General features: G+C 34.0%; 1 protein-coding gene across 1 annotated transcript; it reads left to right on the top strand.

The window, feature by feature from the left end:
* Window positions 1-367: 367 nt before the first annotated feature.
* On the top strand, window positions 368-23,711 carry LOC128206269 (guanylate-binding protein 2-like). Its single transcript, XM_052908627.1, has 11 exons — window positions 368-489; window positions 2,484-2,532; window positions 7,887-7,938; window positions 10,467-10,678; window positions 15,003-15,130; window positions 15,512-15,624; window positions 18,557-18,969; window positions 19,246-19,526; window positions 20,503-20,730; window positions 21,377-21,458; window positions 22,472-23,711. Exons 1-11 carry the CDS (start codon window positions 448-450, stop codon window positions 22,675-22,677), a joined length of 1,806 nt encoding a protein of 601 aa, XP_052764587.1. The 5' UTR covers window positions 368-447; the 3' UTR covers window positions 22,678-23,711.
* The last annotated feature ends 519 nt before the right edge of the window (window positions 23,712-24,230 follow it).

Below are 24,230 nucleotides of genomic sequence, written 5' to 3'. Positions count from 1 at the left end.
ATGAATGAATGGTCACCTTATATATTACTGTTGACAATTGCATAGGACGAAAGAGTAAGCCGACCATTTAAAGAGGTGCAATGTGTTTTGTTACAGTTTTTTCAGTTCAACAAGATTTGTTTTAGTTGATGTATCATTTCAATTGTCTTCCTCATGTAGAATACTCCATGTATCAGTAAAGTACATACCCTTTCTTCTCGAGGGCAGTCCCAGTTTACAAGGGTCTTTACTATTCACATTGTGTATTTCTAAATCGTTTTAGTAATGTAATTATCTGTTCAAACCTATTGACATGAGATATGTATTATCAAACTACCCTGTCAAGTACTTAGATAAAACAATTTGATCGAGCCTGTATGTAACCAGCTGATCAACGTACATGTAAAATCGTACAATGTGTGAAATAAATGAGACGATTTAAGTGAAAAGAAGGCATTGTTTTAAATAATGGCAAACAATCTTTCTTCTCCAGGAGATGGCATTGAAGAGGTAACTAATTCGTTATATATCCTTTAGCGTATTGTTAAAAGAATATACAGAAACTAACTTCTCATGAGAACACTACGGAGTAAAGTCGTCATCTGAAGATATTGAAATTTTACGGTTTTTTAATTTGCAGCGTAAATGGAATTGTTTAATAGCTTAAAGCTGCTACAGTTCAGGGTTAAACAGCCTTTAAATCCCGCAATATGGTGTGTGTGAGGATATGAATCCGGAATACCGCTCGATTTCACGCTCGAACTGGATTACTGTTTGGTTAAGATATTAGCCTTAACGTGCCTTTGTTTTTTATGATTGCCGCCGCAGTAGAATGGTGAAATTAAATATACATACGGTAGGATAAGAGTTCACGGGTGTATGACCTCCCCACCCCCTGATTGTTTGTTTTTGTTTTTTAGATTGCAAATATGATAACTAAAACTATTGCTAGCATTTGTTTTCGAGGAAATAAGACATGGTACTGTGAATACCTTCTTGTCGGTGTCAGCGTGGGCGGCATGGTTGTGCATATCACACCACAATGTAGTGCAAATTTATTGAATATTGCATGTTTCAAACATTTCAGTTAGATTGACTCTTAAAATTTTGCGATCCCGGTTCATTCCTTCGAAAACGGGAGAGTTTTGCCAATATTTCGTTTAAACAATTTAACCTATTTGGTCGCTTCAAGTAAACTTTTTAATGTGATTTGCTGAATCAAATTGATACCGGATCTGAAACAGACATTGCACGATGACAAAACGAGTGGCATTGTAGGCTATCCACGTGTTAAATGAAACACGGGAGCCCCCATCCGATATTATTTCAGCAGTTTAATCACGTGATGTATGAATAACCATTTTACCTGTATTTATATTGAGTTGGTATGCAATAAAAAACGAATCCAATTTCCTTTTTTGGTTAAACAAAGTGTACCTAACTTCGTTATCTATAATACAGGAAAATGTCAAGAACTCATCAAACCGAAAGTAGAACAGATGACATCCTCATACTAATGTTAATAACTGTATGCATTTGATGACGTTTATAAAATGCTTAATCGATTAACATGCTGCACAATCTATTTTGCTGAAATGGCTCTTAAAAAAGGTCAAATGCGGTCCGTAACGTTTCAATACTTTATCATTTTATCTTCAAATTTAGATAGCAGGCACTGCTCGTCTTGGGATTATCGCAGCTATTTGGAATTTTATCAGGTCGTATGTTACAAAAATGAGTGTTTGGTATTTAAGAGTGTAGGCCAAGAAAACGGGTATGGAAAGACAATAAATATAAAAGAATTCGAAAATATGACCATACGAGCATGAAAATTACAAAATAAATAAAATAAATGCTTTATTTGTTGTTAGATCAGTAAAAAATTCGATCCCGGGAACTATGGATGCCTAGGCCATAACTGTTAGACTATTGCGTTGTTCATATATAACGGTTGTCATGTAACAAGATGAACACACTTTTTTCTTACAGTAATGTGTCAATCCTAAAGCAAAATCTGCCTTTAACTGAACAGAGTAATGTTTTATTGCCAACGCATTTCATTATCAGGCCATCAATGAATGAGAAACGTTCATAAAACTTGTGCAAGAAGTAGTTCCTTATCGTTATAAATATATATACTCAAACTCACAAGGCTGTTGATTTTATCAACACCAATACGAGAGTGGTCTAGTGTTATAAAAGTTCCTCCATTTACTCATGAGGCTATTTTCGAGGCCCACATGGGGTATTCCATTCTGACAGCTTAAAATGGACACCAGTACAGGTTTTCACCCCGGAAACGGCATTTAATCGAGGTAAATTAATAATCATCTGGTTTCTCAGAGTAAGAGTGTTTGTGTAGTCGCATTTGTTCTGGTAGCGAAAAACACTTCTAATATGAATTTGTGGATATGGTAAACTTCAAATTATACAAAGGTTAAGTACTTAGTAGGTGTTTCTCCAGCATCCAATAAACTGTTTGTATAATCAATGTTTCATTTCAGACAAGTATCCTAACAGAGAAAGCAAAGAGAAATATGTTATTCTCAAAAGGTAAAGTTCAACTACTAAGCTTATTTGTGTTTTTATTACACCGATTAGAATGTTTTAGTTATAATTTTAAAAACGTAATTATGTTTAATCGATAATCATGTAAGAACTCGATTCACAGAATTGAGGATTATAACGATTATAACAATCATATAACATAAGTAATGTCATTTTAATTTTCTGGTGGGTGGAAGATTGCTATCAGTGAAACATATCTAAGTTTATTATTTGTAAGGGTATTTTTTTCTGACTGACTGTAACAAGATAATATAATAATACAAAATAATATGTTTATGTGCCAAAATTATAGGAACTACCAAATCAACAATGTCCTGAGGCTTTGTGGTGATTGCAGCTATTTCGGAAAATATATTTGCATTTTTGATACCAAGAAATGAATTTGATCCAGCATTTTCTATTTTTTAATAGCGTTATTATTTGAAAATATATTAGCAAGAGTTCTCAAGACATTGTTGTTAATTAGATAGTCTTGTGGCATTTTGACACTAAAACAAAGTTAATGTCGACAGACCTTTCTTAAAACAGTGAATGTTTTTTATCTAAAATTTAATAAAATCTTCCTTTGTAAACTACCCCACAATATGTTACGAAGAATGTATGTATAACTCCCAAATAAAATCGTTCCTCCATATTTAACAATGTATCGCCTTTAAAATGTTTTAATTTTTGATTCTCCATGTACTTCTGCACTGTGGCCGGCCCTTTAACAAGTGTTCATGTTTCAGGTCGTTGTGCAATCGTTATCAAAATGTATCTCCTGTTCTCATTATTAAACTCATTTCAACCGATAACAGAACGGCATATCCATACGATTCACAAATAACTTATTTAAATTTCCGACATAGTTAAATACTGCCAGTAAACTGTGCAAATAATCCAGATGTCAATAAACTGTACAAATAATCCAGATGTCGATATTTCTATCAATTAGCTAGAAAACAAAGCAATTTATCAGTTTTTTCATCTATAGATATGTATTCATTAACAAGACTTTGGAGTACATGTAAACATCGCTGGTTTACTTGGTTTAAGTTGTTAACTTGCAGTGTGACTGCTTTTTTATGATTTAAAACGTAGCGGTATTTATTTCAAACAAACATGGGGCCGAAATCAGAAAAGCCACTCTCACTCACACTCCGACCACATTCACGAAAGGGACCCTCAAATGATCACTTGATTAAAATAAAGGGGAGTGACACTCAAGTGATCTGATTGTATTCACATTCATGTTTAACATCCACTTCATAAAGTGACCAATACAATACAAATAAATGTATGTTTTCGTGATCATATCGGATTACCTGTTTGACTAAGGGGGTATTTGTATTATACATGGTAAACATATGCTTACTTGAGATTTGAGTACCTTTTTGTAAGAAATGGCGACAAATTTACGACAGTAATTATTATTATTATTATTAACTTAAATCTGAACATTTTAAAACAATTGGTAAATAAAAGATATACATCATTTTTGATTGTAAAAAAACGATGCAAAATGCATGAAAATGCATGTTTTGTTGTTGTTTTTATATAAATATGTAGCCCTTTTCCATTGTATCACGTGATATAAAAACGTTTCGTATATACTCTTGCTTTTGTAGTCTGCAAAAAGCGTTTGAAAATAAAAGATGAAAGTTGAAAACACTTAATGAAAAATAGCACATGGATAGAATTAGCGAATAAATCTATTTTGTATGGGGAAAATGTAATTTTCTGTGTTTGATTTAAACGAAATAGAAGAAAGTTATTTCCCTTGTAAATAATGGAATAACCGCAAGGTAGCGTTTTATAAGAATGAGTGGTTAATATTCACGAGTATTTCGTAATTCTGTTATTATGCAATTTCATCATATGAATGTTCTATTTGTTCTCACTTTTATACATAGCGTTGTAACTGACACTTGTATAACTTGATGTAATACGTTTACATGAATCATATAAATGATATGTTTTCAAACATAACTGTTAAGGCGCTGTTAAGGAGCTGAAGGGTGATGAGGCCGGACATCTAGTGGTACATCCTCTAAATCTGGATAACAAACGGGCAGAGGTTTCTGAGTTTATTCTCCAGAAGGATGGTTTAATCTCAGTTTTCTTGGCCAGTCGACCACGTCTGTAAGCTCCATCTTTTGCAACCAAAAAAACATTAATAATAATAATAATAATTATAATATTAATAATAATAATAATAATAATAATAATAATAATAATAATAATAATAGTAATACTTATTAAAATAATTATAGAAATAATAATAATATTAATGATAATTACAATAACAATTATAACAAAACCAACCAGACTGTAGGCTGGGAAATACATATCAATTATGTAACGAAGTTCTGAACTGAACATGTTGCGTTTAACCTCAAAGCTGTAATGTGAAGTCGTGAGGTTTTCGGCTTATCGGCGTGAAGAAGGCGACCTGGCGTTTTAGCGGCCTAAAATTGTTCCCATTTCAAAGCATTTTATATGCAGTTGCTTTTAAAACATTGATAAATTAAATGTTTCTAGTCGCAAATCAACATCCTTTAGCATTCCACCCAAGTTCTTATAACGCTGCTGGATTGAGATTTAGGGAAAATGATGTCATTCGATAAAGAATCTTGATTTACTTCACGCCGCTAGGTCGCTAGACTAATTGATCGACTTTGTGAAAGAGGTCTTGAGAGTGATGCATTTTTTATCAAAACTTTCATTTAAGACCTGGTTTAGACGAAAACTCGTATAAAAATGCTTTCCATTATTAATGAATATAAGACATTGATTGATCATTGTTTTCCAAGATAACGAAAGAACAATTGCATTGAAATAGATCCGCTTTCTGCGGACTACAAAAGCAAGACTGTATACAATTACATATTTAAATCACGTGGATCAAGGTTAAACGGCAACATATTCAAGACACCAACATCAACAAAAACAGCATCAACAACAGCAACAGCTTTATAAGGCATGCATTTTAATGCATGTGGCATTAGATTTTTTACAGTAATTAACAGTAATTTTTGATTAGCCAATTATTTTAGAAAATGTTAATTTTAGTTTCAGAATAATATTTGCCTTTTGTTTACCGCCATTTTTAGGAATTATGTACAGAAGTTTTAAAAACATTTGTTTACTATAATCAAACCAATCATCAAACAGAAAATCCTATATGATAATGAATACATGCATGTATGTGTACTGTGGTCACCTGATTAAGTGGAGTATTAGCGAGGCTTGTGAATACGAACAGATCACTTGAGTGTCACTCTCCGTGTCCCACTCAAGTCAAGTTTTAAATCCAATGATTACATGACCGAAATGAACACTTTTGTTAAGTTTATTGTTTAAAACAATATAAATACTGTGTTAATATCAGACCTATTTATTCATAGCGCTTAAACGAAAATGATTAGGTATTTCCGTATGAATTTCCAGTGGTTGTTTGACCTTAAATTTTTTATTCTATCGTTTACACAAGTAAATAAATTTAATACACTACCCTTTTGTTCAATGCGTTTCCTCTGTGTTTGTAAAGTTCTACAATTCAACGAATTTTTATTCAGATTTATCGATCCGTGTTGAAAACAATACGCCTTCTATTAAATCAGTGCATAACCAATATGTTTTCATTTGCAATATACACTAATGACCATTAAGAGAAATAACGGAAAAACTAAAATAATGTACGTTCCTTTGTCGTTGAATATACTACGACATATTTCTAATTGGCATCCTAGTTTTCGTCATAGTTTAGGAAAAATATTCGGAAAAAATGACAAACAACCAAATATAAGGTTAATACGATTTATTTTTAATACGTAAGAAAACACTCCATTGAAATATGATCACGGGAACAAACTTTACATGGAGGGTTAACATCGACACCCTTTGTTTTAATACTCTGTATGTCTATCTGCTACGGCAATTACCGTGAGACACCTTGTCCTCATTGATATACTGTTTTTCTGAGTAAACTGTTCTGGCATGGCTGCCCAAATTTGATGAATGCTACGCATGAACAGCCAGAGATTTGTTGCAGCGGCTTCAAAAGGTCCCACACGTGCTCGTTCGGATTTCAATCCGGACTTTTTGCAGACCATTGGAGTGTTCGCCCGTTGTTTTCTACAAGCATGATTTGTGTGTTTCTAGTCGCGTGACATGGTGCGTTATCCAGTGTTAACATCATACCGTGTTTGGCACGGACATGAGGTAGAAGAACCTGCCGAATAACGTAAATTTGATACCTCATCGCGTTCATGTTTTTTTGAATAGGTACAATTGGGGTTTTCAATCCAATCAGTTTCAACTCGTGGAATTGTTTACGAATGTTTTTACATAAATAAGAATCAAATACATATTAATATAAACAAACATGTTTCTGTCAATATTTTGTACTTAATAACAAATAATAACACATATTGCTACTTTTATAACGACGTGTAACATACCTGTCCGATGGGGATGCGGGCACGACTCATTCCGACGGCATGCGCGCGTTCTGCAATGCTCATTATTATCGCCATATTTAATGTTTTTCATACAAGACAATCCCTGAAGAATTCATTCCCATCATATTCGACAACCACCTTGCCGTGCACGAGAAACTCGAGTACATAGGCTATTTTCGCACCTACCGATCCGCATGGGTTTTTTTGTTCATGAATACATGTTTTGTAAATCGATAGATTGGTGTACACAATACAAAAAAAACTAGCTTTATTGATTAAAAATGTCGCAAAGCATCATATCTTTAATGGTGGTCAATTAGAAATTCGTCGAAGTGTATAGTAATTGAGAAATGATTCTATGCCACCCCTCCTCCAAAGTTTATCATGACGTAGCATCATCGGTGACCCCCATATATTTCCATAATGGGTCACTTATCTTTAAATCGAACCATAATAGCGTCCATTTTCTGGATTCAAATTAATAAATGAAATATTAATCAGTTGTTGTTGATCAATGTTAACAGATTGTCGATGTTATATATTCACATGCGTAATGATGTTAGTATAGGATCCAGTATGGGACGTAGAAATTCATAACCGTTTCGCGCTTCGCTCACCCTCGATTTGGTTTCTTTTGCCCCATATATCCCAAATCGGGTCACCTACTAGCCCCGCAGCACATATTAGTCCACTATTAAAACAAATGTCTTTAAAGCTTGAACAAAAGGACTCTACTCTCAAACTCCGGTGATGACATAGTGAAACATGTCTTAATTCGTTCAACAGCTGTTGAGTCTTTATAAATATTACCGGCGCTTTTTAGGACGAGAAACTAGTGCTGCTACTGTAACGTAATCTGTATTTAACGTTTCATTCTTTATTTTATGTCGCTTGCAGATTCTTCAGACGAGGAGTATGAACATGCATCAGATAATAGTTCAGTAAAAAGGTAAACCTTCCAGTTCCGGGAGTTAAATTTTAAAATATAGCAGCGGAAATATTTTCAATTGCCTACAAAGCAGTTGGTGAAAGCCAAACTATTGAATAATTGAATGGTTTCATGGTTTCACTTTTCGTTTAAGTTTGAGGTACAGATTTTTGCAAGGGTAAATAAGAAAAAAAATCACTAATAAATATGCATTTGAACAGAAAAGACTCCCAATTGTGTCAATTTGTTTTGTGTCAATACCATCCTTTCTGTTTATTTTTTATGGTAACGTCCCTTAAAAGGGCCCTTAAAGGCACACAATATAGTTGATTTCTTAAGTTTGCAAAAGCATATATAACTCATTTGATCGCATTGATTATTACAATATAAGCATATCATTTGTGTACGAATAAAACTATTTTGAATTGAAGAAACCGATAATTAAATGGAGACATATATGTATTATCATAGAGTAACAATTTTCTTTGTACTGATCCGATTTAAGAATACTTTAAATTAGACTAAAACAAATATATGAACAAATATGCGGTAATATATGGAACGATACATGCCATTATCATGTTTGAAGCATAACCTATAATAAATTGTTTACCTCAGCAGGTCTTAATCGACTAAGAATCAATGAACAATTTTATATTTACTCCAAACGGTGTTTGAGAATAAAAAGTGTGGTGAGCTTGAACCTGATAAAAAACTGAATGCAGTAAGACTGCTTACGTTAAAACAGGGAGTCTCCCAAGCATTGGCGGTCACTCGAGATAGGAGTTTAGTTTGGACCATTATTCCTTCATATAAAATATACTGATGCTGAATCAAAACCTAAATAAGTCGAGGAGCCTAGCACCAATGTCGGTCCCAAATGCATGAATAATGCGCCAACCCTTATTGTTATTTTGAGGTAATAATTCCACACATTTCCCTGAAAGCATGTTTCAAACTAAACTAAAAGTTGCCAGGATTTATAATCTTCGCATATTGTATAAATTGCAATAACAGATGGCAGGAAATTTAATAAGGTGTAAAAAATAATTATTATCGGTTACGCTTGGCCGCTAATAATTGACGAATACATTTGAAAAGATCGAATACGTTAAACGTACGCAAGCATATTTATACTCGCACTCGAGCCTTGACCCTTCGGCGAATGATTTAAGATTTTTAGTCATTTAAAGTTTTTGGAGCATAGTGCACAGACAGAATGTAACCCTGGTTAGAGCTACCCTGGTTCTTTTGACGTGCACCAGTGTATATCACTGCCTCACGGGAAACCCATTTAACGTCCCTCCCAGAAGACAACAAGTATTTGTCGTAATTCGACGGGTATTCGAACCTGCGACCCCTGGATTGATAGTCAAGCGTGTAACCACTAGACCGCCGATCCGCCACGAGATCGTATGCTCTTGCGATAAGATATTCCATAACAGACTGTTATAGTTTAGTTTGGTAAATTTTGGCCTAGTGGCCCTCGTGAGTCGTCTGCCGTCAGCAATCGCTTTAAACTCTCTAACTAAACTGTGTCATTTTCATCTGTCAGATTTTTTTAAATGAGATAATTACATGTGACTTTGTATATATTTGGTACGAAGTATTTCGACTTGAAACTATTATCATTATCATGGCCCTTGGGTCAGCAGATGACCAGCCACGGAAGAGATTTGTTTCACATACATTTTATATACAGACTGGTTTTAAAACATTTGTATTCAATTTAAATATTGAGGTTTGGGTAATGTTTACAATTTTGTTTCAATATTTTCACAAGGTGACTTATACTTCGGTTTAACCCCATCCTCCAATGGCCGAGTGCATACGCTTTCGCTTCGTGTTCTGCGGAATCAAAACCCGACAACGTCATACCGATACGCGTTTAGTTTTGCTTTCTGTAGCTCTTTTGTCTACAGCTTGGCATCAAACGGGTAGTACTGTAAACATGGTGTACTCAGTTCTAGTTTTAACCAATAACGAAATATTACACACCCCTGAGGGTCATATGTCAGTATAAGGATCGGCCAGTCAGCCACCATAGGTGTATATGGACCGAGGCGTTAGCCGAGGTCCATTCACCTTCGGGGGCTGACTTACCGGTCCTTATCATGCCATATGACCCGAAGTGGTGTGTTATATTTCTTATAATATACCAACATTTTCATTAAAAGACAATATTTTTAAAGCGATTTAAATCTGTTTTATTTAACAAACCTGAAAATGTTTACTTGCGGCTAATATTTGCCGTTGTGAAAATAGCAAGCCGCACTAACCAATCGTTTGACGTCAGCGGTCCATTTTACATTATTGGGGAGGTCCGGACCGGCCAAATATATAATATGGAACGCTGACATCATAAAACAGGATTTTCCTCAAAATACAGTGATATACGGACCGATCGAGGTTATATATATAAAGAAGGGACAAATTTATGTGACGTATATTATAGAGTTTTATATTCAGTGTATCCGTGCTCGTTTATGTATGTACCAATTTGTAACATTTCCATTCATTTAAGCGAGTAATTGTGTTTGTTTTTTCAGACCGCATGCGTTGCATCAATTTGACGATTTGCGGGTGTTTTATGATCCAATAAGCCTGATATATTCGGAGAAAGACCAAACTTTTCGATTCCACGAAAGCGTTGTCGCGGAACTTGAGAAGATTGATCTGCCAATGGTCATTGTTGGCATTGCAGGCTTGTATCGCACAGGGAAATCATATTTGCTAAACCTCATTGCAGGGGCAAAAAGAGGTCAGTCAAATAATCTTAAACATGATGTTTAATTAATGTTATATATATAACGCATACCACATATACAATGCTTGTGTTGGCATGATGGCACAAGTAAGGTTTGTATTGAAAAGTCAAAATTATCGCTCAATTACACTCTATTACTTTGTGCGCATTCATTTATAATTTTGTAGGAAAATATTGTTGGTCACCTCTTTCACTATTTGCATGCCTGGCAAAAACACTGCCAGTGCAAACTTTCCAAGACTGCTAGAAAGATATTAATGACATTCTACCAGATTGTTAAGTATCAGCATGTTTTGCTCCAGTAAATGTTTATAGAGGTGTGGTCCTTTTTATTTTTTACTCAAAGTACTAGAACAGGTAAGTTTCTCTGCGCAAAATCCTCTTAAACGGCATGAACGATGTTGATAAACTTAAACAGGATACCATATGCATTCATGACGGTCGGCTCTGATTATATAATATAGAGTTATGGCCCTTTGAATATTCACACAAAAAAGCATAAAGCGACATGTTCTATTGGATTGGCTTCAAGATGGTTGATTTGCTTGGTTCTAAGCAAAAGCGTTTCTATTCGATAGACAGGATATAAGAGATTCGTCACGACACTACTTACATACTGTCAGCAATATAATCACACTGAGAGCGTTTTTAAAGTAAATATGTCCTCTCAGACTGTTTTCCTTGTTCTGATAAGCAGGTAATTTAAATGCTTAAGATATAAGTCCATTTCTATGATTAAATGTACCTGTTCCCGATTGATGTTCGATACCCTAGCGGATAAGGCTATGGACAATATTTTGTTTTGACATTTGCCTAACAGGTTGCAGCATTCAAAACGTGAAAGAAGCACTTCAGATTAGCTAGAACACCCCTGATCTTTCTCGATCCCGGTCTTTCTGATAAATATGGGAAAGTAGTACATGACCATCTAGCAGTGAATTTCAGTGTCAAAGGTGCGAGAGCTGTTCCTGTCAGTAAGACTGTATCTTTCAGAAAATTAGGCCCCATAAGCATTGATGCCTTTAAAACTGATATCGAAACCTTAAAACTGATACCAGAACCTTTAGGAACGTTCTACAATGTACAGACATTGATTACCTTTTTCGTGTGTATTATGTTGAACTGTCAACACACTTCGTTATGCACAACGAATATAACTCTTAGACCATCTTGCACTTGGTTTAATGATGAGCTACATGATATAAAACATTAGAAACGAAAGCTCGAACGACTCTGGCGTAACACCAATTAACAATTCACCATGAAATACACAGGACATAACGTGTGCATTGTCAATAAACTTCTTAAACTAGCTAGATTCAACTTCTACTCTGACAAAGTAGAATCCTCTAGCAACGACAGAAAAGTATTTTCAAAGTAACTAAGCATCCGTTAAAAAATGTCATTTTACCTTCCAACAAATCCTCTTAGGAACTAGCACAGGTTTTTAGTTATTGTTTTTATCAACAAAATAGACACTATTAGATGTTATATATCTGCACGAAATCTGTCCGATTGTAGTGCCATAAATATTGAATCTGTTCAGATACCGTTAGATAGCCATCTGAAAGAGTTTTCTACAGCTACATCCGAGAAAGTAAAACGGACCAACATGAAATCTCCAAATAAATCTTATGAATTAGACCCAACATGGCAATTGAAATCATGAACTCTTGCCTGTTTTGAAGAAGCTGATCAATTATTCTCTGGATTCTGTTTACGTTCTGAAAACATATAAGAGTTCATATATACGACCACTTTTAAAGAATGCAAACCTTGATCAAAACACTCAAACAAACTATATAACTGACGCCAATCTCCTGTATATGTCGAAGGTTCTAGGGAGAATAGTCGACAGCCGTGCTGAAATTCATTTGACACTGAACAATCGGCAAATAAAAGTTTTACTCAATTGAAACATCTTTACTGGTCCAGAGCGACATTTTTCAGTCTCTAGACCAGAACAAAGTACCAACCCCAGTGTAACTGGATCTCTCTGTGGCTTTTGACTGCATTGATCATAGCACGCTACTCTATCGTCTAGAACATTACTTTGGGATATCCAGTCAGCCACTTGCATGTATGATATCTTATAAAATGGATCATTTTCAAACTGTTTGCATCGATGGAAAATTTCAAATCAAGTGCCGGTGAATTATAGTGTGCCGCAAGGATCTGTGTTAGGACAAAAAATAATATATATGTATACTAAACCAGTTGGTGCTATTTGCAGAAAACATGGATTATGTCATCATTTCTACGCTAATGACTCTCTGATAAACTTATCAATTGAACCTGCAGACTTAATTACAAAAGTTGAAGCTGTGCAGCAAGTAGAAGCCTGTTTCAACGATATTGTCCCCTGTATGCACCACAAATTGCTCACACTAAATGCAAACAAAACATAACTTATACTGTTTAGCTCCATGCTTAATATAGATTGTATCCTGGAATTGTGTATAAAGATGGGTGTTTCCGAGATTTAACCAACATCTTGCGTAAGAAACTGTGGGCTTTTCAGGATTCAAAATGGACATGGAACAACACGTGAATGCTGTTTGTAGATCTTGCTGTGCTCAAATACGACAAGTAGGCCACAGAAGACAATATCTAATCAGTGATGCATCCACAGCCCTTGTGAACTCTCTTGTAACAGCCAGACTTGACAACAACAACTCCCTGGTTCATTTCCTACCTAAAACAACATTGAACAAACTTCAAATTGTCCACAACACGGTAGCTTGTATCATTACCATGATTTCACGATTAAACCACATCACTCCAGTGTTAAAGGAACTTCACTTGCTTCCTGTGAATCGATTTTGAAATACTACTACGTACCTTTAAATATTTATGAAAAAAGCTACAGAAACAAGCTCAGTAGCAAAAAGTTTAAACATAAACCTGGTTTAGTGACTCTTGGCAAACGCCAAAGACATTGAACACAAATCACAAATAAGAAAGATAGAAGAACAGCACAAAACTCCACAAACAGCACAGTGCATACATACTATATATAAAAATGGTATGTTTATCAAGAAATGTTAGGTACCGCATTGGAACGACCAGTAAAATGCAAATTTACTGGGAAAGTAAATTCACTTTAAAGCCTTAAATGATCAATCGCCAAGCTGTTAAAAATACATAGACAGCAGAGTGCTTTAAGATCCCAAAGTGACACTTTTGTAATACCAAGATCCCGTACTGTACTGATGGTGATCGTTGCTATGCAAAGCTGCTCCAAAGTTGTGGAATGCACTTTCACTGGGAATACGGAACTTAAACAATTTGGACTCTCTGAAACCTCTTTTTTAAATATATGATAATTGATGATTTTGTCTTTCTGAAACATCTATGCCAGAGCTTGTCATTTTTTGTTTATTTTCAAATGGAGATTTTACTTGGTTTGTGATATTTTTTTAAATTTGTTTCATCTTATGCTTTATATGAATATCTATTTTTTTAAATGATTGTTTAATGCCCACCTTCTGTATTACTCTAGGTGCTTTTTTAAACTGTATGTCTGTATATATAAAAATGTAGAGAAATTTACTTGTAAAGCACTTTAAAACGTATGTGCCATACAAGAAGGGTGCTATATAAATGTGTTATAATAATAATCATAATAATAATAATAATAATAATAATAATAATAATAATAATAATAATAATAATAATAATGATAATGATAATAATATCTTGAACCATCTTCTAATTACATTTTTGATATAGTTTGTATATTAATTGGTTTTGTTCATAATCACAAAAAATGACTTGTTCGTTGTTGTTGTTTCGTGGACACACACGCACTAATTAAATCTGCGCACTTTTCAAATGATTTAATAGCTCTATGTCTTCAGATTTTTATATATCTAATTGCAACTTATTTACCAATTTTTTTCAAATATAAGTAATGGTTAAGTTGTCTTCATTTGCACAATGTTTGTACCAACGAAACTAGTACCCGTTTGCAAAACCTTCCCTAGGAAGAGATACAAAAATTTTTTTTTGTATTTCCCAACTTTTTTATTAACCCTGCCATTGGATTAGGCATTTGTTAATTGGCATCATTTATATATTTGCAGGTGATTTTTGGTCTTGTAAGTATTAAGCTCTCGAAAGTCGTATTCCGTTGCTTAATTGAGATTTGTTGTTGTTTTTGCTATAATTTATGAAGGCAGAAAAAATGCCCGCCCGATAAGAGGCTGGACATATCATCAATTTAAAATAACACAGTATAAAATATTTATTAGTAGAGTTTGGTAACTGTATTAATTGTTTTGATACATGCACAGTTCGAGGTATTTCTGTTTTGAAGGTTTCCAAACAGGGCACTCTATAGAACCAGCAACAAAGGGAATAAATGTGTGGTGCATGATGCACCCTAAGCAAAAGGATACAGTTCTAGTGCTGTTAGACACAGAAGGGTTTGGTGATGTAGAGAAGGTATATAAATCTTTGCTTTTCTTCACTAGCGTCTTGGGCCTTATCTTGATACTCAAGACTCAATTTTTTTAACGGACATTGAACCATACATTAGCAATTTTAAACTATGTCTATCGAGAGTGGTATTTTAATTGTGTTCATAAATCGCTCTTACAATATCAGAAAAGTCGCTTCTGTATTAAACTTCCTTCTTTTCAAACAATTAAACATCTTTTGTTACAAAAAGTTGCAAGAAAACAATTGTATTATTTTTTTTAAAGCCGATTTTTAAACTCAAACTAGAAGCGTTGGTGAAAGTTTGTAAACATTGTATTCATTTTCGATTAAGTTTTATACGTATACAACTGTAACTGTAAATTGTTAATGCTATTTTGATTTAAGGATGATTATGGCTGCTATGATTTGAAGATTTTCACACTCGTCACGCTACTCAGCAATGTTCTGATTTACAACATGAATGGAATATTTGACCGATATACCCTGACACAATTGGAGTATCCTTTTGTTTAGTGCATGCAGTAAATAACATACATGTATCAACAGATGACGATTAAAGAACACGTTTTGTTGTTTGCATTGATTGGGGTAGTTCAGTGTATCAATTAATAGCAGTGTTAATTTATCGGAAAGCTTATATAAATAAGCGAAGCAGTTTTAAAAAGACATTAAAAAGAGTCTATGATTTTTTTATCATAAATGTTCCGTGTTAAAAAAACAACTACAATTATAAGCAAGAAGTAATATTGATATGCTTATGTCACATGTCATTTCAATAATGTAATATATATTTTTTGCAATCCTATCATGTGACAATCGTGATTTCAAACTTAGAATTCAAATGCGCAACAGATAGTCTAACTTGTAAACGCGTTTCTTACGCAAGTATTTCATATCATCATATAGTTCCATTTCTTTTTTCTTCCTGAAAATTCCTTAATTAAAATAGTTCAATCATTAAAAGGATTCAAATAACTTTTATATAACAATACTTGAAACGCTTTAATAACGATATCAAGTATTAGATTGACATGAGTTCCTAGTCATCAGCTTTGTTCACCAAACTTTATCGCAATGCTTGTATACTTCTGGGATGACAAGTTCATTATTTATATTGGGAGTATAGGTTATTTCCACTTTTCCCAAAACTTTCAGATAACCTTGATGAAAACTAAATCAGCCTGCTTTGTAGAACTAATTTAAAAACCGCTATACATGGCTTTTTAGCTCACATTGGCGGTAGTCTGTAGGTGAGCTATAGGGGTCGATGAATGTCCGTCGTCCGTCGTCCTTCATCCGTCGTCCGTCCACACTTAGTTTGTAAACACTCTAGGGGTCATATTTTTGCTCCTATTATCACGAAACTTGGTCAGGATGTTTGGCCCTGTAATTACTCGGACGAGTTCGAATATGGGTCATCTTGGATCACATGACCCAAAAATGGAAAAATCGTGTTGCATCTCTAGAGGCTATTTTTCAGTCCAGATATTCTGAAAGTTTGTCAGAAGGGTTGTTTCGATGATTTCTAGCTTAGTAGTTATGCGAAATGCTACAGAAACATGCTCAGTAGCAAAATGTGTAAACAATACCCCGGGGTAATGGCACTAAAGTTCAAATTTGGGTAGACTGGGGTCAAAAACTAGGTCGGAGAGTCCAAATATGGAAAAACCTTGTTAACACTCTAGAGGTAACATTTTCAGCCCAAATATCCTGAAAATTTATCATAAAGATTGTTCCATAATTACTAGCTCAAGTTCGAATAAAGGCCATCTGGGGCCAAAAACTAGGTCACAGGGCCAAAGTATGGAAAAACCTTGCTTACACGCTAGAGGTAACATTTTAAGCCCAAATATCCTGGAAATTTGTCAGAAAGGTTGTTTCGATGATTTCTAGCTTAAGTTGGAACATAGTTCATCTTGAGTCAAAAACTAGGTCACAGAGCCCTCACACGGGAAAACCTTGTTAACCCACTAGCGATAACATTTTCAGCCAAAATATCCTGCACAATTGTCAAAAAGGTTGTTTTGTTGATTTCTATCTCAAGTCCGAACATGGGTCATCTGAAGTCAAAAACTAGGTCACAGAGCCCAACTATATAAATACCTTGTAAAGACTCCATGTCAACATTTTTAGCCCAAATATCTTTGCCATTTGTCAGTAAGGTTGTTTTGATCATTGTTCATACAAGTTCGGAAATGAATCATATGTTGTTTTTATATTGATATTTAATTGTTTTAAAATCATTGAAGGCACAAACTTCAAACTTTATAAACTTATTCAAAGTAAATCTTGATTTTGTGATGAGTTATATAAAACCAACCTAAATAATGTAATGTATTACTTTTGAACCCTTTATCCAACCAAATGTGATCAGAATGTGTATGAACTTGTTTGTTAACTAGCAAAATTGCTATAGTTACCGAGAGTTATTGCGCTTTAATTATAAAAATTACCTAAATTTTCTCTTGTCCTATCAATACGTTTTTAAGCATTTGTCCAACCATCACAAAATTTGATGAAAATGTGAATGGGCATAATACATCAGAGAAGCCAAATCCCTGTTATTGCCCTTTAATTATCACGAGTCTATAGCACAGAGTTTTACTTAGGTGAGCGACATAAGGCCATCTTGGCCCTCTTGTTTAGAATAAGGGGCTCTTATCGTGCATGATGCGCTTATACTGGCTATAGAGCCATGCTGAGAGATATGAATAATTTCTGGTGAATAAAGCTGCATTTAGATATATATAAATAAGATGTGTTTATTGATGTAAGTTGCATTCATAAAATACATTCAAAGCAATAATTTTATATCATTTATCACGCCTACAGATGTTAAACTTACAACTAAAATACCAGTGACGTTAACCATTTATATTGCCACTTAGAGCTTACACAAAATTTTGAATAAATTAGCATTACTTTAGGATAACGTAATAATGCGAACAGTCGAACCCCTTTTGCCAAGAACTCCAATGGACCATCGAAAATACATTAAGTCCCGGAGAGTTCATGCCAAATATTTGCTTGAATAAAGTTCTGGACGAGATAATCGAACCAAGCAATTCAGGCCATCAGGCTCGACTATCAATTTTTGTTAAATGTTTGTTAAAACATTTTCATTTTTCTAAAGTTAAAACAATTTAACAGTTTTCAATTTGTTGTTTTAAAATAATGTTCTTGTGTTCATATTCAAGCCCCTTTCTATTTGTGTTGTACATTGAATCAGATGCATCCATAAAGCTAGTTGTATAATTTTCTTATTTCATGTCTTTTGTTCAACTTTTTTTTGCAAAGTGCTATTTATTCTGTTTTCAATGATAACCATTCACCTGATATGTATGTACCGTAAACTTATTACAACATGATGTGTGAGAATTAGTGCGTGTGAAATATTGCACATTTGAATTTCTTAAAAATAACATTCAGATTGGTTTCAGAAATGGCAAAGAAAATTAAATTTAATGGAAAATGCAATGATGGAAATTTACACATCGTTATGCCATCATTCGCGCTAGTAATGCGAAATTTTTCATTGACAATAAAAGGAAAAAACGGTACACAAATCACAGCAGATGAACACCTGGAAAGTACATTGGAATATAGTAAGGAAAAGAGAGAAGAGTACAACAAAACAAGAGAAAGTGTCAAAAGATGTTTTCAAAAACGCAAATGTTTTTGTTTGGCACCACCTGGGGACGTTAAATTGATTCAACAACTTGCAAGTATTTCTTTTTCTGAAACATGTCAACATTTCCAAACGTCTGTTGATCCGCTGCTGGAATTCGTCTTCAAAGAAGAACCAAAACGACTTTTGACTAGTAAGCCCATAAAGGGTCCAGGTAATATAGTTTACGCACTTGCAATAAATAAGATAAACAATGAACTAACTTTACACACATATTATTCGAAATAAATGTTATGATTGCGTTTGATGGGTTTATATTATCGTATAGCATATGACCAAAGAAAGCAGGACTCACACTAAAGCCGCTTAATAGTACGAATACAATATAATTTCAATAATAACATTTTTGAAACTCGTAACAAGCGGTGTAAAAGTAATAGATTAAACCATTACAAGCGTTTCCTTTCATACAAATATATTATTTTCATAGTGTTTGCAAATCTGGTCCGTGACTTTGTAACGAGTATCTCCAAAGAAGGCGTTTCTGATGTTGATGCTACGTTCACAAGGGTGACAGAGGAAGAAAACAAACAAATTGGTATAGCCGCATCCAAAATATTCCAAAGGCACATAAAAGATTTAATGCTGCCAATTAAAAGAAGAGAACTACATCAACATTACACTATTGCTAGAGATGCTGCGCTTAAACATGTTTTTGAAAATGCCATTTTGGACGGACTAAATGGAAACGTGGCCTTTAACGTTGCAAAGGTACATTGTTATGAACAAAAGTATGACTGTAGATGAGATTGATAATGTTAGGGTAACATGAACGTAAATGTTAATGTTTCTTTAATACGGCGAATACTTTTTTTAGGTCCCTGAATGTGGCTTAATGCCATCATTGGCAACTCGATCCGTACTCGGCCCTATTTTTACAGTATTTTATTTCCTTGTATTATTTTTCAGCTAAGGTTTTTGTACTATTCCATAACTAATAAATCTCATCAAAACAGCTAAACCGAAAATGTTTGATATGCTTTATTACCTGCATGTTACTAAATTGATAAAAATGACCGAAGGAAAAATATTCACATTTTATTGCATGGGTTTACTCATTAACAAGTCAATACTTATAGACGTCAACCTTACCTCATTGTTTTCATTCATTACTTTTATGGTGATAAATGTACTACAAAGGATTTTATATTCGACGATTGACACGGTATTTTTTAAACTCTGAAATTACTGTTTATCATGAATGAACTATCTCAGTAGATACTTATAATACGCATTTACATTCGGAAAAATATTCTTTAACAATGTTATCCATTTTTTAAGTCATATATAAGTTCTTTCGTTAAATCAAACTAATTCTGTTTATAAATTTGTATATGATATTTCGTGATGATTTATCTAATATATATTAACGAACTTCCTTTTTGGTACATGTACATGTTTGTAACAGTCGATGGAATTTGATCAGAATGCCTTCAGCTGTCTTTGATATAAGAGAAAGCTAATATAACATGAAAAGTCACAGTATGTATCATTCAGAACATATATGTATCTTTAAAAACTGTTCCTTAGCTTTTGAAATGAGGGTGAATTGGTTATTATGGTGTGCGTAATCGATCTGCGTAACCACAAATTGGCCCTAGCGAGGAGCATATATGCGTTTAATTTGTTGAGTTGATGAACAATAATAATGTATACAGGATAACCGTCATGCCATTTCTTCTTGTAGAAAGAAATTGAAGAGTTCTGGAAAGGAACAGAGGACAAAAATGAAAACCTTCTGCAAGAAAAATGTACACAAGCGCTTGAGGAATGCAGATTTTACTGGGAGCTCAAAGAAAGTGTTGAATCTAAAAATTTTCGCGAGCAAGTTGGCATTCATGAATATCAAAAAAAAATATGCCGTTATATTGAGGATGAGTACAACGAAAAGCTGGCTTCTTTCGAAGAGCATGAGGTAAAATTAGTTCAAAGTAAATAATTTGAATTATGAAAATATAGCTGTGGAATGGTCTATCAGTGATCACCTAAGCTAATAAGTCAATATGCAATATTTGCACTCAATTTCCATTCCTTAAACTAACGGCCTTTATTTAGGTTATCGCAAATATTTTCAGATGAGCGCAACTTATTTGGATTATATCGGATCGAGTATTATCACGTTTTAATTTGAATTGAAAAATGCGTCAGGAGTAATTGAATAAACTTAAATAGACATGTAAAAAGGTTAATATAGTATTGTATAAGTGTTATGTAGTGATTGAATTATTACCGCGTTAAGGTGACGTAATATGATACACTTTTTATGATTATGGATTGGTCGTTCTGTTTACAGAGCGGTTGAGAATGAATGACTGTAACGAGATTATGTATTTTCAACATCTCTGGCAAGAAATGATAATCTTTTATGTAAATATTAGTAACGAATTGCGTGATTTGGTAATTATCGTGCCAGCTGAGATCTTTGGACACAACACACTCTAACAAGTGAAACTGCATTCATACCCCTATAATCACTTAGTTCATTCTTTAAATGAATAATTTCGTTGCGTTTTATTGTATACGCTTTATGCAAAAGACATATATATAATACAACATTTCAGAGGCTCCCTGTATGGCAGAAATTTGCAAAACATATATTCATCACTGAGTCAGAAATACTTGCCATGGAGCAGGCCAGACAACGTGAGTATTTTTTTAGTAATTGTTCATTACCTAGATAGAGGAATAAAGATTTAAATGCCACAAATGACAAATGAACCTCAATATTTATAAATAGATTGCTTGTTCTTCTGTGTTCCAATCTTTGATTGTTGCCGTAAAAATACTGTTTATACGTTGTTGATCGATGTTGTGACAAGTGTAATATTATGGCCATATAAGCCACTTGAATCACTCAGTAGAATGACGTTGTAGCGAATTCGGGTTTCACTTGCCGTTTAAAAGCGGAAATTCCATCTTTTATTGTTTAAGCTATGTTTATTCGAATGTGGTTTTTGGGGTGTTTGTATTCATGCTTGTGGTGTTTGTACATTTCTGCTCCTTTTTATTGTCGTTTTGGCGACAGTGATTTGGTGGGAATGAGCTCCTGCTTTGGTGTCATTTGACCTGTACAATTTAGTGACATTTAGTGATCGGAACCTTGTGTTGATATTTGTTGGAATACTTCCAGAAACTTGATCAAATTTCTCCAACTAGATGCATGTTCAGGTGAGAATACTGGAAGATTGAAAGTTAATATGCATGTTGGCTTCATGTTTTTGTTGCAACTTTTCGTTTGGGTGCTTTTGTAGACATGTTTTTCGTACGTGTCACATTTCGATGAAATTGAAGTTGTTTAATCTCCTCTATTAAGACATTTCGAGATTTTCTGACTTTGTAAAAGTGCAGAAATTCAAAGTTTGTTATGCTAGTTAGATGGTAGAAGTGACACCTTTGATGAATCTGAAGAAAATATGTATATATTTAAGGTTAAATGTCACTAAATTTTGTACAGGACGAATGACACCAAAGCAGGAGCTCATTCTCACCAATCACTGTGGTTTGGGCCCGTAGCTTGAGCCTCTAAACAAGGATTATTCTTAAATGTTTGACCATTTGGCTCGTCTCTGTCTTTTTCATTGTAGTATTGATCAAAGTCCGATAAATATATATATATGCTGATGTTGAACTTAATTTATATATGGTTTCTTTGTCAGAGAGCAAAGCACTTTATGAAAACGACCGTTTCCAAATTGAACATCGATCAGAAAGAAAAGCTTCAGCTCGTAGAGAGGAGATATTACAACACCAATTATCACAGATTGCTATAAAAATGTCTGTCTTGAGGTGTGAACTGGATGATATGCGCAAAAAAGTCAGGAACGCCATTGAGAAAAACGAGAAGATCTGCAGGTTAATGTGAATTTTACTGCAGTTTGACACACATCTGTAATCAGACAGATTAGTATCTATCAGTACCGTCTTTAGCATTTTGTTTCTAGTTCTCCTGTTTGTTTTATTTTGTATAACTTAACAGACACTGAATTTACTATGTGAAGGAAACATGGCATGTTTAACCAATAGATGTATTTTTATCTATATCATACTATATTTATATGGTAATGAATATGCTTGTGTGTACGAGCGTTATCAATGTATGGTGTGTATTCAGTGTACATAAACATTAATAAATTGATATTGATTCTGCTAATAGAAGTTACAATATGACGATAATTAATTGTTCTAGGTACACAAGTAATCATTAAGCTATTCCTTAATTTTCAAGTTCTTATTCTTCATAATTACATGTTAATAAATGACAAACGTAGTCTTTCCACATGGAAATACATTTCAGTGGACGCATGGTCATTATAACGAAAATCAGTCAAAATAGAATAAAAAGCGCACGTGGAACTTCGATTCTAAACACAGTCTCCTTTAAAATATGGTTTTAAAATTAGTTGACAACCTTGGAAATCCAGTTTACGAATAGTCAAAAAATACGATCATATACACTGAACTCCGTGAATAGTCAGTCGTAGGTGAAAGAAAAGCACCTTATTTATTTTATTTTACACGAGTAAGGTATTTCCGAGGAACAAGGCATGCTTTAAGATTTGATCAAAATAACATTATGACAGATGAGGCACGTTGAACACGCTTTTATTCTCAGTTTCAACAGTGTGCTTTATTTAAAGGTAACCATTACATTTCAATAGAGCGGGAACATGTAAAATGAAAACGTTATCTTTCAAGAACAATTTGACATCTGCCATTATCTTAATTAACTACGCGTCTGTAAGCAAAATTGCAAAATGTGTTCAAGGAAATGTACAAACGAGCGTTTCCTACGTCAATTCTCCCACAAAATGATTGTTGTATCCGTTCATTCGATCATTTATGTTAAAGATTTATACTGAACCGGATGTTGTTAACCGGTATTGATGTTACCATAACCATGCCTTTAAAAATAAATAAAGAATCAATAGCAACAATCCACCTCATATTTTATCGGCAACCATCCATGCAGAAAATAACATTGGAGAGGAATGACAGGTATGTGAACAGAATAAACTTTCATTAACTGTAACAATCATGGCACTGCCCTCATTTACATCGTTTGACGTTGATATTGTCAAAACAAATGCAGGTACTCGTTGGGATAGATATCTCTCCCGCCTGTAAAATTTTCTAGTCGGAATGAACATCACCGATGATGGTAGGATGGGAGCTTTACTTCTTCACTATGTTGGTGAACGGATGTTTGGTATATATATATGATGCAGAAAAGGGTGAAACGGAAGCATCAGACGAAGCTACGACGAAGGTTTTTACCGATCACTTTATGCCAAAGATAAACACGAAAATTAAAATATACAATTTTAGGGTGTTCAAGTAGATAAAAACACAACCATTCGATGAGTTTGTATAGTAATTACAAAGTCTAATTGATACTTGTCAGTTTGCAGACACTGA

This window comes from Mya arenaria, chromosome 10, assembly GCF_026914265.1.
Source record: "Mya arenaria isolate MELC-2E11 chromosome 10, ASM2691426v1".
Taxonomy (NCBI): domain Eukaryota; kingdom Metazoa; phylum Mollusca; class Bivalvia; order Myida; family Myidae; genus Mya; species Mya arenaria.
The sequence above is the reverse complement of the archived record's forward strand: the minus strand, read 5'-3'. Positions and strand labels throughout refer to the sequence as shown.

Bases quoted from the DNA above. Each gene is read 5' to 3' on its own strand.
- LOC128206269 (XM_052908627.1), top strand. From the start codon at position 448: ATGGCAAACAATCTTTCTTCTCCAGGAGATGGCATTGAAGAG. The intron at 15,131-15,511 runs GTATATAAATCT...TTTTGATTTAAG, and splicing joins GGTTTGGTGATGTAGAGAAG to GATGATTATGGCTGCTATGA. The intron at 18,970-19,245 runs GTAATATAGTTT...TTATTTTCATAG, and splicing joins TAAGCCCATAAAGGGTCCAG to TGTTTGCAAATCTGGTCCGT.